A 15,075-nucleotide genomic window follows, 5' to 3' on the forward strand; every position below is an offset into this window, starting at 1 on the left:
GCTTTTTGCAGTGTGCTCTTTTAGGACTAGCACTGGGACAGTTAAGCATCGTGTAAATCCTTTAATATAATATGGAGCACTAAAACATACAAAGGCCAGTGCATTTCACCATCCCGCTTCCTTAAGGTGGTATTTTTGCAACCATTAAAGATTTTTAAGAAATTACCTCGGTGCCAATATGTTGGTTCTTAGAAATCCAAATCATAGTGGGTCGCAATCCGACCTACGTCATGAATATCAATGAGGTAGCTCGCAAATCGAGACTCAATATGATTAGAGACTATCACAGGGATAGTGGCCTGCTGGGATCAGGAGACCATTATGTCTGTGGTCGCCTTTAAATAAACTTTTTTTTTAAATGTAGCCTGTTTTCCTTAACGTCAAAGTTGACTTTTTTTCTGTTTATTTGAGAGTTGTGAGTGGTCTGGAGGATCATTGTCTACTTTCCACCAAACTTTTTTTAAACATTCACAAGGGTCCTTTTTGTGATTGGGTTACAACCTCCATCTAGGTGTCTGTAACGTTTTAAGGTTTTGTGGCTGCACTTCAGGCACAAAACATTGACACAGCATACGCATTGGGTATTTGAAATGGACACCTACAATATTGTCCTTCTAGATACTGAATCGGTATCAATTTGCGATCCCATTTTAGGAGTCAGAAGACTGTTCTGACTCCTAAAATGTGATTAGATCTGAAAATGCATTGTTAGCGCTACAAATGTCGAATCTGAGTACTTGTGAGCATTCTTAGTACACTCTATAAAACGTTCAAATAAATAGATAAATAAATAAATCTGTCTCTAAGTATTTTCATTCCTTAAAAATTCATTTAAAGTAACTCTCTGGCAACAAAACTATTTGAAAAGCTCAAAAAGGAACCCTGGGTGAGCATATATTAGATTTGTAAATCTCAGAGATCTTTAGAGACCTCATACCATTTCATTTGTTCCACCATAGTTTCTACCAAACCCTTAAGACAAAGTTGAGGGCAGTTCATATCTTATTTTCTAATGTAATTTCCACACATTCTTTATAAAACAATTCTTTTCGCACATGTTTATGCATATCGGATACATTTTGATTCCTAAACTTTCTGTTGTAACATACTGTTACATTTATAATACAACAGTTTAAATGCAACTCAATTGCTTACTTGGGACCTGGGCGGCATCAAGCCAGGGTCTCCCTTTGGGTCTCCACCCGGGGGTGCTGGGTGATAGACTGTTTCGGGAAGAACTCTGTGAAGTACTAACGTCTACTTTGACGCTAATTGGTTGTCCACCGCGCAGAGGGGCTGGAGTGGGATATCCTGAAATTTATGAAGCGTGGGGAATGCATGTCCAGAGTTGGCGGTACAAGACGTCGCCTTGAGCTGGAGCTGACTGAGGCGGAGGGGGCTCTGACAGACTGTTAGCTTAATGTGCCTGTAGGTGGGGAACACCGTGAGTCTTTTTTAGCTACGCAGTGAAGGACTGGAGACATATGGGGCAGGCTTGACTGTCTGACCAGGCGTGAATATCAGCAACAGCTTCACCAGGAAGGTGATACGTCGGGGAGGATGCTGGCGTGACTGTTAAAAAGAGAACACCCGTCCCCATTCACACCCTCACTGAGCTGCCCGGATGGCATGGTGGTGGGTAGCCAGCATTAACTCACTCTTACAAGACAACCTGGTAACTGTTTACAGTGCAGGTCCTGGGAATTCCCTGGCAGTGTTGGGTGGTTACTGGATGATTTAGTCCTCCCTTGCCTCACCGATGCACAGGGACAGGGTTCCAAAAAGAGCCTCCGGGTGGAAGAAATGCAGGAGGCGGTCAGTGTCATGTCGCAATATAAGGCTCCGGGCCCAGATGGGTTTCCTGTAGTATATTATCAGACATTTGCAGGACTATTGCTACCTCGCTTGCTGGAGATTCTTCGAGAATCCAGACACAATGGTCTGCTGCCGCACTCTACGCGGAAGGACCAGATTATCATGCTTTCAAAGCTGTTAGGGCCCCACTGGATCCCGGTTCCTATCGTCCCATGTCCATGCTAGGGGTTGACACTAAGGTCCTAGCAAAGGCCCTGGGGATGCGCTTTGGTTAGGTGGTAACCCATCTGGTACATGAAGACCAGTGTGGTGTTATGTCCAGTAGTGGAACACAGATGAACCTGCGTAGGCTGTCCCATGTGCTTTACTTGGTGACTAGCACGGATCTGAAGGCTGTGGTGGTGGCATTAGACATTGAAAAAGCCTTCGATACTCTCGGCTTGGATTAGCTTTGGGAAGTGCGGCAGAGGATGGAACTGGGTTCAGTGTTCCTGTCACGTATACGGCTTTATGCCTATTCTGTGACGCGTGCCCCAAATCTGAAAGTGGTGCCGAATGTTGGCCTATTGAGTGAGGCACGAGGCAGGGCTGTCCCCCATCCCCACTCCTCTTTACCAGGACATGGATCGTTGGGGTGTTATAGTGGGGGGACACACTCACGTTGTCTTCCTATATGCAGATGATGCGTTGATATACGTCATTCACCCAGAGCGATTGGTGAGTGTATTGCTGGAGATAATGACTGCCTTTGTAGAGGTGTCTGGATTGTGGGTCAACCGCCAGAAGCTGGTGCTCTTCCCTCTTGCCAAACTGGTAGGGGCGGGCGCTGCTGCGATACCTGTGACGGGGCTCTGCTGGGAGCGCAAACATTTCCGGTACCTGGGCATACAGGTAGCCCACTCTGCCAAAGGCAATTACATCCTGGACATGGGGAGAGTTCTCGAACATCTGGAGGTATTGACCGGTTTCTGGAATTGCCGGACTGTGTGTCGTGGGTAGGGTGGCTTTAAGAAGGATGGTTTGCTCCCTTGCTGCCTCTATGTCCTGCAAAACTCTCTCTGTAGTATGCTTCAAGCTACCTTCAGCAGGCAGAATACTCTTCTGGGTCCCTGGCATGGGCTAGTAAGTGAATAGAGTTAAGTTGGAGGTGTTAAAACTGGATGCGGAGCTCAGGGACCTGGGTCTTCCAGACATACAGATGCATTATTTTGCAGGACTTCTACAATATGCTGAGCCAAGGTGCGCGAATGGCTGAATGGAGAAAAGGAACTACTAGCCGGGTGGGGTGCCAGGATGGATCTTCCTGGGGGATCTGATGATGGGATCTAGAGCACCGGATGACTGCCCACTTAACGTCCGACAGGTCACAGAAGTCTGGGAGCAAGCGGTGACGCCAGTCTATTGTCCTTTAAATGGTTGCCCTGTTTCCGGCTGATACAATCTTTGATGGATATAACACAGTGGTATGATGGAGAGGATGCACCACGGCAGGGGAGTTATATTTCATTGGTACCTTGCTCACTATATGGAAGGCACCGGAATTCTTTCAAGTACATCCCAGCCAATTACTCCAATATGCTATGGTGTTCCATATTGAGTGAAAGGTTTGGGTTCATTGCTCAACGTAGCTGGAGGAGTCACAGATGCTGCTGCTGGACCCGGGCTCCTCCAGGGGCTTGATCTCTTGCATATATAAAGCTTTGAAGGTGGACACAAGGATCAATATGATGGGGGTCCGTATTAGGTGGTAAGCTGATTTACCTGAGCCTCTCACGGATAGTGAATGGAGATATGCCTGTGCGCAGGTCCAGGAAGTTGTCGGCAATGCCCGTTTCAAGCTCACCCTATTTTTTTATTTTCACCTCAGCTATCTAACTCCTCAATGCCTGCATAGATTTAATGCAGCACAGTCTCCCGTCTGCCCCAGCTTTGGGGTGGAGCCGGCGACATTCCTCCACATGACTTGGGACTGCGATAAAGTGTGGAATTAGTGGGAGGGAAGACTGCATGAATTGTGGGAGATGATGTGGGTCTTGCTGGAGACCTCGATCAAGCATTGCTTGGCGGGAGTGTCAACGATCACAAAACAGGGGACTCAGATGAGACACAGGTTCGCTCTGTTGTGGTTGCTGCTGGCTATGCGACGCCTAACCATCAACTGGACGCATACTAGCCCTCCCACATTGGGCAGATGGCAGGCTGACTTGCGCGAATGGGGAGTGGCAGAGAAGCGGCGGTTGTGAATGATGCGCACAGACACAGATGAGAATACTGAGAGAGACCTAGAGCTATGGGGTGATACGTTGAAATGTTTGGTGGTCTAAAAGCCGTGCCCCGCTACATCTCCTGAGCACTCACCGGTGGATATGGTAGCGCCCTCTGCTAACACATAGGACTGGGTCCCAGAATTAAAGATGGTATGTCAGCCAATGTCTGAGTCTGAAGGCAGGATGGGGGGCTTACCACCCTTGGTTTGGGCCACTGTAATTCTGTGACCCCACATTTTCTTCGTTCTCCTTGCCCCGTCACCCCCCTGTTTTTCTCTGGTTCCCTGCCTCCCCTCTCTACTTGCGGATGGTGGTCCAGGGGAGAGGAGCACACAATGGGCATCTTCTGCCGCTGCTGTCGATTTACTTTATATTAACACTGTTAGACTCCTTTGGTTATTATGCGTTTATTTGGGTAATACAGCTCAGAACGCGATGCAGTGTGGTTTCGCATGTTGATCATCAGATTTGGACTGGGGCTGTGTAGGTGTGGGTCAGACCTGCAGAATTTTCTGCAGTTTGTCATCGGCCCCTAAATGTGGATTATTCTTACAATTGTTTCCTTTGATTGAAGGTTGCATTGGAATGTATTATTTTATGTTATGTGACACCAACATGTGGACTATGCTGTCCTCATGTAGATTATGCAACTGCTACACAATATATATAAAAGCAGTATAGTTCCTTAAGTTTAAAATAAATACGCTCAACTATAGTGTTTATAACAAAAATAAATTGTTTTTGTTATTATGAGTCACTCCAACATTCAAATGGAAAACAAACTTATGTGAAAAATGAAGGGGGAATTGAATTAAAACAATACCAGTATAATGTATAGTGAAGTACAAAAATAAATCTTAGTTCAACATCCCCGTGTTAGCTGCATAGCACTATTTTTAACTTACTGTGAAAGGAATACATACATATTTATTAACATTTATGCTGAACGTCATTATGGTTTTAATTTGTACAAGCCCACATTTTGACCTGTGTGCATATTATCAACTCTTTCGTTATCAAAATGATTGTAATACTTTCATGAGGGAAACCATGCAAATTGTTTCACAACCAGACAGAGGGTTTCTCTTAATGAGTCTTATATGCCCAAGTGTGTCAAATTACATTAATAAAAGAAGATCATTAATACGTGATTACATAATTATGCGTGAATGTTTTTTTAAACTGAGCATCTATTTAAAAAATGCCTTGGGGCAAAACAGATGTATTTATAACCATTCTTGACGTATGCTTGAATATAGTATATAAAAAGATGCCTGCCCTCAATGGATTGCACTCTAGATTAGGGAAGATATTTAAGCAGGAGTCAGTGGAAACCTCCTATGAATTAGGGTGAAAGAAGATTGTAATGTGGTGTTTAAGTGGGATCCTTGGAAGCTCTTCCTGCTCTAGCCTTCATGAGCCCCACAACCAAATGCACCCTGGTACCTTTGACACATGCACCCTGGCACAGACCAGGGATACCAAAAGGCAAGCTAGGGGCAGCACCTGCTACCAACTCTTTACAGTCATGACTACAATGATATATATGCAGCGGCAGCTCCTCCACTAAAGTGGAGGAGCGTTGCTGCAATGCTCTAAGAGCAGTACAAAGGAAAAAAAGAATGATAATAACAGAACCTTATTATCATTTTATTTTTTGTCTGGCTGCAAGCTCCATGTTAGGGTGGGGCGGGGCTGGGATTGCGTGACGTCAGAGGGAGGAGGTGTGCCTGCTGCACCATAAGTGCGCATGACAGTTTGGCTGGCAGTCTTGGGCCGGGCAAATCGTTATGGCACTTAGCATGTTCTCCACCAGCTGTATTGCACAGCCTGGGAGGAGAACATCACAGCCTTGCACTCCCTGTGTGAGCGCCTAACCATGGCTGCCAGACTACTCACTACTATGTTGTCATGCTGATGACCGCATTGTCATAATTTGCTTGGGGAGTCTGGGAGCCTGGGTGCTTCCAGGAGGTAGGATACAGTGAGGAGGAAGGAAAGGCAGCGGCTGGCAATCAGCAGATAAGTCTTCTTTTTATTTTTTATCTAACACCCCGCCACCATTCCCTACCAGCAGCCACTGGATATATGTGCTACTTGTTTTGTAAACACCCCAATGTATGAATTAGAGGTGCTTTTTAGGTCAGGCTTGATGGTTCACGAGCCTCCGACTGAACACATTATGGTCACATTTCACCAGTGTGTACACAATATGGCCTGTAGCAGGAACTTACCCCAATTTTACGCCCTGTGATGTCGCCTAGTCTCAGGGGCAGCGTGCTCGCAGTGTTCTTCAGCAGGACGAAGCTCTTTTGAGCAGCCTCCAGGGAGAGGTTCCGGTGGGCCTCGCTCTGCACCAAGCTCAAGTTTAAGGCATTGTAGGGATTCATGTCCAGGGGATCAAACTCCCCCAGGCGCATGCGCGTATAGAACAGTGGGCGCACTCTCTCTCTGACAGTCTGCAGAAGGAGAGAGTAGACAATGACAAGGATGTGGAGCAGAAAGAGAAGACAGGTGCATCAATAGCATGGGAGCCTTGAACTCAAATAAGAAGCCGGCAGAAACCTTGGCAAAAAGAACTGGCACAGAAACAGGGCAGTGCCAAACTCAACAAGCATTGGCAAAACCAATAGGTCTCGCCTACGCAAGAGCTATTGGCTTTGCCAATATGTTTTAGCAATGTTGAACATGGCTAAAGTTAGTGGCGTAAAGGAGAGTGATGTGGAGTGGAGTGTTATGGAGTGCTATAGAGAGTCATGGAGGCCCGTAGAGTAAAGTTGAGTGGTGTGGAGTGTCATGGAGTGGCGTAGTGTTGTGGAGTATTCTGTTGGGAGTAGAGTGTCGTAGAGTTAAGTGGAGTGTCGTAGAGTGGAGTGTCATAGAGGTGAGTTGAGTGTCATAGAGTAGAGTGGAGCAGAGCAGAGTGGAGTGTCATGTAGTGTCGCACAGTGGCACAGAGTGGAGTGTCAGAGTGGCATAGAGTGTCGTAGTGTGGAGTGGCATAGTGTGTCATAAAGTGGCTTAGAGCAAAGCAAAATGGTATGAGCGTGCTGTATAGAATGGAGTAGAGTGTTGTAGAGTAGAGTGCCATAGAGTGGAGCAGATTGTACAGAGGAATGGCATAGAGTGGCGTAGAGTGTTGTAGAGTGTAGTACAGTGGAGTCGCATAGAGTGGTGTGAAGTGGCATAGAGTGGAACAGTGGACAAGAGTAAAGTGGCATGGAGTACCTTAGAGGGAGTTGCGTAGAGTGTCATAGAGTGGAGTAATGTCATAGAGTGGTTTAGAGTGGAGTAGAGTGCTGTAGCACAAGGCTGTTTAGAGTGTCTGAGTGGAGTAGAGTTTAATGAAATGGAGAGTCGGAGTGGACTATTGTGGAATAGAGTGGCCTAGAGTGTAGTGGCATAAAGTACAGGGGTGCATAGTAGATTGGCTTAGAGTGCATTGGTTTTGAGTAAAGTGGCATAGAGTGCATTGGTGCAGAGTGCAGTGACAGAGTAGAGAGGGTGTATTTTGCAGTGGAGTAGAGTGCAATGGCATGGAGTGGAGTGGCGCAGAGTAGAGTGGAGTAAGGTGCAGTGTTGTAGAGTATATTGTTTCAGGGAAGAGTGAAGTAGTGCAGGGTAGAGTGCACATGTGTAGAGTAGAGCAGCGTAAAGTGCAGTGGTGTAGAGTGGAGTAATACAGAGAAGAGTGGCGTATAGTGCATTAGCATAGAGTGTGGTTGAGTGGCACAGAATCGAGAGGTGCAGAATAGAGTGCAGAGTAGCGTGGCATAGAAATCAGTAGTGGAGAGTGCAGTATTGCAGAGTAGAGTGTTGTAGACTGCAGTGGGGTTAAGTAGAGTGCATTGGTGTAGTGTGCACTGGCATAGAGTGGTGCAGAGTACAGTGGTGCAGAGTAGAATAGAGTGGCATAGAGTGCAGTGACCGAGCGCAATGGTGTAGAGTGAGGTAGCGTGCAGTGGTGCAGAGTAGAGTGCAGTAGTGTGCAGTGCATTGGTTTTAAGTAAAGTGGTGTAGTGTGCACTGGCATAGAGTGCAATGGTTTAGAGTAGAGTTCACAGAGCGCAGTGGAATAGAATAGAGTGGTGCAGAGCAGAGTAGAGTAGGCCAGCGTAGATTGCTGTAGTGTAGAGTGCAGTGGCGTAGATTGCAGCGGCAGAGTGCAGTGGTGTAGAGTAGATTGTTTCAGAGTACAGTGAAGTGGAGTGGTGCAGGGTAGAGTGCAGTGACACAGAGTAGAGTGGCGTAGAATGGAATGGTGAAAAGTAGAGTGGAATTGACTACACTGATGTGGTGTTGAGTGCAGTGACAAAGAGTGTAGTGGTGCATAGTAGAGTGGGTAGAGTAGAGATGTAATGAGAAGTGGCGTAGAATGCAGTGTCAGAGTGCAGGGGTGCACAGTCGATTAGAGTAGCAGAGAGTGGACTGGTGGAGAGTTTAGTGGCATAGACTGCATTGACGTAGAGTGCAGTAGAGTGGCATAGAGTAGTGAAGAGTACAATGCAGTGGCGCAGAGTATAATGGTTTATAGTTCAGTGGAGATGGAATGCAGTGTTGCAGAGTAGAGTGTCAGAGTTCAGTGTTGCAGAGTAGAGTGTCAGAGTGCAGTGTTGGAGAGAAGAGTGTCGTAGAGTGCAGTGGTGTGGAGTAGAATGGTGTAATGTGGACTGGTGTAGCGGGCAGTGGTGAGAAGTAGAAAGGTGCAGGGTAGAATAGAGTGGCGTAGAATGCAGTGGCATGGAGTTCACTGGCATAGAGTGCAATGCCATAGTATAGTATAGTATAGAACAGAGTGGCATAGAGTGCAGTGGTATAAAGTGGAGTGGCAAAAGGTAGATCTTAGAAGTGTGGAGTAGAGTGGCATAGAGTGCATTAGGGTAGAGTAGATTGCTACAGAGTAGAGTGAAGTGGTGTAGGGTAGGGTAGGGTATAGTGGTGCAGGATAGAGTGCAGTGTTGTAGAGTGAGGTGGTGCAGAGTAGATTAGAGTGGCTTAGAGTGTACTGGTGTAGAGTGCAGTGGCGTAGAGTGGAGTGATGCAGGGTAGGATGGCTTACAGTGCAATGGTGTAAAGTGCAGTAGAATGGTGTATGTAGAGCTCAAAAGCATGGATTGCAGTGGTGCAGAGTAGAGTGCATAGGCATAGAGTGTTGTGACAGAGTTTAGCAATGTAGAGTGCAATGTTGTAGAGTGCAATGGCGCAGAGTAGATTAGAGTGGCTTAAAGTGGACAGGTGTAAAGAGAAGTAACATAGGGTGCAGCAATGTAAATGTAAATTGATACTTGTATAGCGCACTACTCACCCGCAAGAGTCTCAAGACGCTTGTACGAATACCGCTGTGGAACCCATCCTGGCTTTCCCTGTGAGGCGTCCACTCCTGGGCACCCCCAAGGTGGAGGCCAGGCATCCTTAGCGTTGTGGGGGCCGTCGTGGAGATTAAGCAAGCTATTGCCCAGAGTTGCATGATTGGAATAGGCACTGAGGCGAGAATTATCAGGTCCGTGGAATTTTGAGCCCAAGACCCGCCGAGGCGGGGAATTGAACCCTGGTCTCGGGCTTGACCTCTGCATCAGGGTCTGCCGCTCTAACCATTGAGCCACACTTCTCCACTGTAAAATATGTAATGTAAATGTACAATAGAGTGGCGTGGAGTGCAGTGGCACAGAGTAGAGTGGTGTAAAGTAGAGTGGCGAAGGGCAGATTGCAGAGACATAGAGAGGAGTGGCGTAACATGGAATGGTGCAGAGTAGAACGGAGTAGTTTAGGGTGAAGTGGCGTAAAGTAGTTGGCATCAGAGTTGAGTGAAGTGGTTTAGAGTGCAGTGGAATAGAGTAGAGTGTTGTACACTAGAGTGTCATAGAGTGCAGTGGTGTAGAGTAGATTAGAGTGGCTTAGAGTAGACTGGAGTAGAGTGTAGTGGCGAAGAGTGAAGGGATGTGGCGAAGAGTGAAGGGATGTAGAGTAGAGTAGAGTGGCTTACAGTGTATTGGCGTAGAGTGCAGTAGAATGGCATAGAGTAGAGCACAGTGGCATACATTGCAGTGATGCAGAGTAGAGTGGCGGAGAGTTCAGTGGCGAAGACTGCATTGTTGCAGAGTGGCGTGGAGTGGTGCATAATACAGTAGAGTGTAGTGGCATAGAGTGGAGCGATGCAGAGTAGAGGTGCGTAGAGTAGAGTGGTGCAGAATTCAGTAGAAGAGATTGCAGTGTTGCACAGTAGACTGTCATTGGGTACCATGGTGTAGAGTACATTGGCATAGAGTGCAGTGGTATAGAGTAGTGCAGATTAGAGTGGCATAGAGTGCAGTGACGTAGAGTATGATGATGTAGAGTGCAGTGGCTTAGAGTGCAGTGACAGGGTATAATGATGTAGAGTACATTGGCGTAGAGTGCAGTGGCGTAGAGTGGTGCAGAATATAGTGGCATAGTGTGTAGTGATATAGAGCATAATGATGTAGAGTGCAGTGGCGAAGAGTGTTACAGAGTAGAGTATAGTGGTATAGAAGTAATGATGCAGAGTAGATTGCTGTAGGGGGCAGTGGTGTAGAGTGCATTGGTTTTGAGTAAAGTGTTGTAGAGTGCATTGGCATAGAGTGCAGTGGTTAGAGTAGAGTGCAGTGGCATAGAATAGAGAGGGGCAGAGTTGAGTAGAGTGGCGCAGATTGTAGTGGATCAGCGTAGAGTGCATTGGTGCACAGTGCAGTGGCATAGTTTGTTTCGAAGTAGAATGATGTGGTGCAGAGTGGAGTGGTGCAGGGTAGATGCAGTGACGAAGAGTAGAGCAGTGTAGAGTGGGTTGGCATGTAGTGCACTGGCGCAGAGTGGGGAGGCAAAGAGTAGAGTGCATTGGCATAGAGTGTAGTGATGTAGAATAGAGAGGGGCAGAGTTCAGTAGAGTGGTGCAGATTGTAGCGGATCAGTGTTGATTTCAGTTGTGCACAGTGCAGTGGCATAGATTGTTTCGAAGTAGAATGAAGTGGCGCGGAGTGGTGCAGGGTAGATGCAGTGACGAAGAGTAGAGCAGTGTAGAGTGGGTTGGCATATAGTGCACTGGCCTAGAGTGGGGGGGCAAGGAGTAGTGTGCATTGGCATAGAGGGGAGTAGTGAAGAGTAGAGAGAAGTAGAGTGAAGTGGTGTAGAGTAGAGTGGTGTAGAGTAGAGTGCAGTGGCATGGAGTGGTGCAGCATAAAGTGGAGTATGCATGTTGTGGTAGCGCACTGCCATTACAGACAACACATTTTCAATTGAAATGACCATTACATTTGTACAAACATGCAGTTTTACTGATAATAGAATACAGCACACAAACAATGTGTGGAAATGTCATCACCTAATGTATTGATTATTTTTGTTCATACTAAAATATTTGTTTCCACCACCCTTCACAGCCTTCCTCCAGCAGACCCTCAGTGGTCAGCATGATTGTCACATAAATCCTCACACTTTGAATTCAGAGAAAGAAAAGTAAACATCAAGCTCCCTGGAAGACAGAGCCTGACATTTAACATATGTCTTTGGATGCTCAGCAAATGTGACAAGATCAGAACAAGATTTAAAGGCCTGTTTACAGAAATCGAACACTGGTGGAAGAATACAGTAAATAAAGTATGGACAACGAAAGGGATGAGCTCAAGTGGGCAGCCTAAAACAAATAAAGCCAGCAAATAGGAATCAAGCAAACGTGAGTTACAAACCACAAAGCCAATCACAAGCAGTGCCCATGGAACCTTTCTGAATGCCCACAAGTAGTTGTAAGCAAAACAGACAGCTGCGCTGTCTGGTAGGCTTCGACCTAAAAATGAAGAACAGAGCTGAACAGAGAGTAGGGCTGCTTTGGAATCGTAGAAAGGACGAAAAGCCAATAAAGGCAGGTTAAACGTGAACTCAGAGTATAGTGTAAAAGGGCTCGAGAGGCACCAAAGCAAGAAAAACTGAAACGTAGACAACAGATGTGTTCATCAGATGGGGAGTACCTTTAAACAGAGAGAAGGACAGGCAGACACAGGGCGCTTTAAAGAACAAGCATTTACAATGCAATGGTTTTGCCTTTGTTAAAGTTAGAGCTATTAGCATTGCTCTTGACATTATTTTTATTTATGTTTTTTTAACATAAATAAATGGCATTGTCATTTACAATGCCAACAGCTTAATCTCTTGCCAATGCCACACACAAACACCCACAGAGAGCCCCCCCACACACACACACAGAGCCCTCCACACACACACACCCACACAGAGCCCCCCACACACACAGCCACACTGTGAGCATCCCCCACACACTGCGAGCCCCCCCCACACACTGCGAGCCCCCCCCACACTGCGAGCCCCCCTCACACACTGCAAGCCCTCCTCACACACTGCGAGCCCCCCCCACACAGGAATGACTGGAGAAGGCCAGGCGGTGCGGCAAGTAAGGATGGTGGGGAGGGGCTTTTCTGCGTGGCGAGAGTCCAGTGGCAGTACATTTCTGATCATGGGCCATTGAGCACCGCTCCCAGGGATCCAGTGACCGGACAGTCTCCACTGTGTAGGTAGGCAACAAGGCACAGAGCAGGCACCAGGAAGGGCAGTCGGAAATAGCCAGTGCCCGCTTTGTCTGAGAAGGCCGCCTAGGAGCAAGATAGCAACGCAGCCCACGGCCAGCAGAGCAGGTAGGCCCCAGCAGAGCTGTAGGGGTCTCCCCCTGGACTACAGGAGCCGCACCTGCACCTGGGGACGCCCGCCCCTACTCCCTGAACCACCTCTCCCAGGGCGAGGTGCCCCGCAACAGATGCTAGAAGAAAAGGGGCCCGGTGGTGTAGCAGCGCCGTAGGTATTGCGTCCCCGCCGGGACACCAGTTGGATAGTCATTTGATTCGAGTAGTGTGTATGGTGAGTGTCCCGGGCCTCAGGCACAGCAGTGGGCAGGGATATATTTCACGGTGCTCACAACTCTCCGCACCTAGACTCTGGTCAGTAGGCTCCTCCGTGGTCTGGCAGGGAGCAAGTTAGGGCCTGTGATGTGCCACGTTCGCCTAGTCCCGCCAGCTGTCCCTAGCCAGACACCTTGTGGCAGCAGGCCTTGATTAGGGTCTCTGCAATAGTCCGCTTGCCAACATTAAGCAGCATCGCGGTAAATGCTTCAGCTGCAGGGTGACTCCAAAGTCAAAACCGGGGACACAGGTGCTTCAGAGGTGTATTGGTTGCCAGGATTAGTGTCGGATAAGGGGCAGCAGTGCGGTGCTTCCTGGGCTAGGGTGCATCCGCCATCTTGGACCTGCTAGCCAACACCCCCGCCCCCCTTTCCTCCCACCTCCCACCTCCCACCTCGCCCCTTTCCCCACCTCCAGATATGGTTAAGTCCCAGCAAGTGGCACATAGGACAGACATGTTAAACAAGTGAGATAGGGGAAGAACCCGCTATAGAAAGAGACCTGCCTTGACAAATCAATTCTCCACATGATTTCATCTCACACAGCACTGAGAAAGTAACACCAAAGTCAAGCTGCGTGCCAGGAAACGAACGCCCACACACCAGATCAACAAGGCATAGGGATGCGACAGCAAAAGAGGGCAGTGGTGCCAGCCTAGATCGGAAATTCAACCCCTTCACAGAATCCTTAAAACAAAGACACGGAGAGCGGGAGGGGGGCGGGAACGGGGCCGGAGACATGGAGAGCGGGAGGGGGGCGGGAACGGGGCCGGAGACACACACCAAAGTCAAGCTGCGTGCCAGGAAACGAACGCCCACACACCAGATCAACAAGGCATAGGGATGCGACAGCAGAAGAGGGCAGTGGTGCCAGCCTAGATCGGAAATTCAACCCCTTCACAGAATCCTTAAAACAAAGACACGGAGAGCGGGAGGGGGGCGGGAACGGTGCCGGAGACACACACCAAAGTCAAGCTGCGTGCCAGGAAACGAACGCCCACACACCAGATCAACAAGGCATAGGGATGCAACAGCAAAAGAGGGCAGTGGTGCCAGCCTAGATCGGAAATTCAACCCCTTCACAGAATCATTAAAACAAAGACACGGAGAGCGGGAGGGGGGCGGGAACGGGGCCTTAGACATGGAGAGCGGGAGGGGGGCGGGAACGGGGCCGGAGACACACACCAAAGTCAAGCAGCGTGCCAGGAAACGAACGCCCACACACCAGATCAACAAGGCATAAATGCACTGGATTACTTAGCTCTTTCGAAGCGATCTGTTATCGTTGCCAGGCGGGGCCGCCCTCTGTGCCCGCCCAGCCCTGACAATGCAAGGGGAGCGGCCGTGCCCGGTGAGAGATGCCTCCTTCGGCCTCCCACAGAAGGCACCCGGGGCTCGGGTCCGTGCTCTCGCGCGTTGAGGGGGGGGGGGGGTCTGATTGGAGCGAGGGGAGGTCTGATTGGAGCGAGGGGAGGTCTGATTGGAGCGAGGGGGGCTGTAGGAGGGACCAGCATCAGGAAACAAGCGGGAGGGGGTGGGAAAGGGGGAGGAGAGACGCAGAAGACAGCCTGAGCAGGAAGGCGGGTGCCGGCAATGCCGGAACAGATTCGGGGGCGTTCCCGGCTTTTGGCTGATGTCGCGTGACGTAGCCAAAAGCCAAAAATTCTCGGGAACGCCCCCGAATCTGGTCCGGCATTGACGGACAGGCCCGTTTTCTAATGGCTAGCCTCCATTTATGGAGCTAGCCAATGAAAGACGGAGGCCGTTCCTGTCTCCCGTATACATCTCAAGAGGTTTTCGCCTGCGCGAAAAAGATGCGCAGAGCGCATCTTTTCGCCAGGCAAAACCTAAAAATGCAGCTGGGTTACTATAAGCAAGATAGCCTTAAACTATAATAGGCTTGAGCAAGAATATAAACCAGGCAGCCTCATGCTCAGAGGAAAGGCTCATCTCGAACCAGTATGAAAGTAGCCACGCATAAAGGGGTTTCCGAGACACTATATGGAGGGCCACTCAAACTCAGAGTAAAAGAAGGAATGACACAAGAAACTAGGTAGCATCAAATCAAAAGAACATGTC

The 15,075-nt window shown here is 48.5% G+C and overlaps 1 protein-coding gene across 4 annotated transcripts in view; it reads right to left on the reverse strand.

Annotated features, from left to right (window-relative positions):
• LOC147731446 (uncharacterized) overlaps positions 1–15,075 on the reverse strand; it is a 170,003-nt gene that overhangs the window by 47,699 nt on the left and 107,229 nt on the right. For all 4 annotated transcript variants that reach the window (XM_086956486.1, XM_086956488.1, XM_086956489.1 and 1 more), the window contains one exon: positions 6,317–6,541. In XM_086956486.1, the coding sequence (XP_086812612.1) occupies positions 6,317–6,541 (225 nt within the window). The remainder of the gene's footprint in view (positions 1–6,316; positions 6,542–15,075) is intronic.

The sequence above is a fragment of the Lissotriton vulgaris genome, chromosome 2_1, assembly GCF_964263255.1.
Source record: "Lissotriton vulgaris chromosome 2_1, aLisVul1.2, whole genome shotgun sequence".
Lineage (NCBI taxonomy): Eukaryota > Metazoa > Chordata > Amphibia > Caudata > Salamandridae > Lissotriton > Lissotriton vulgaris.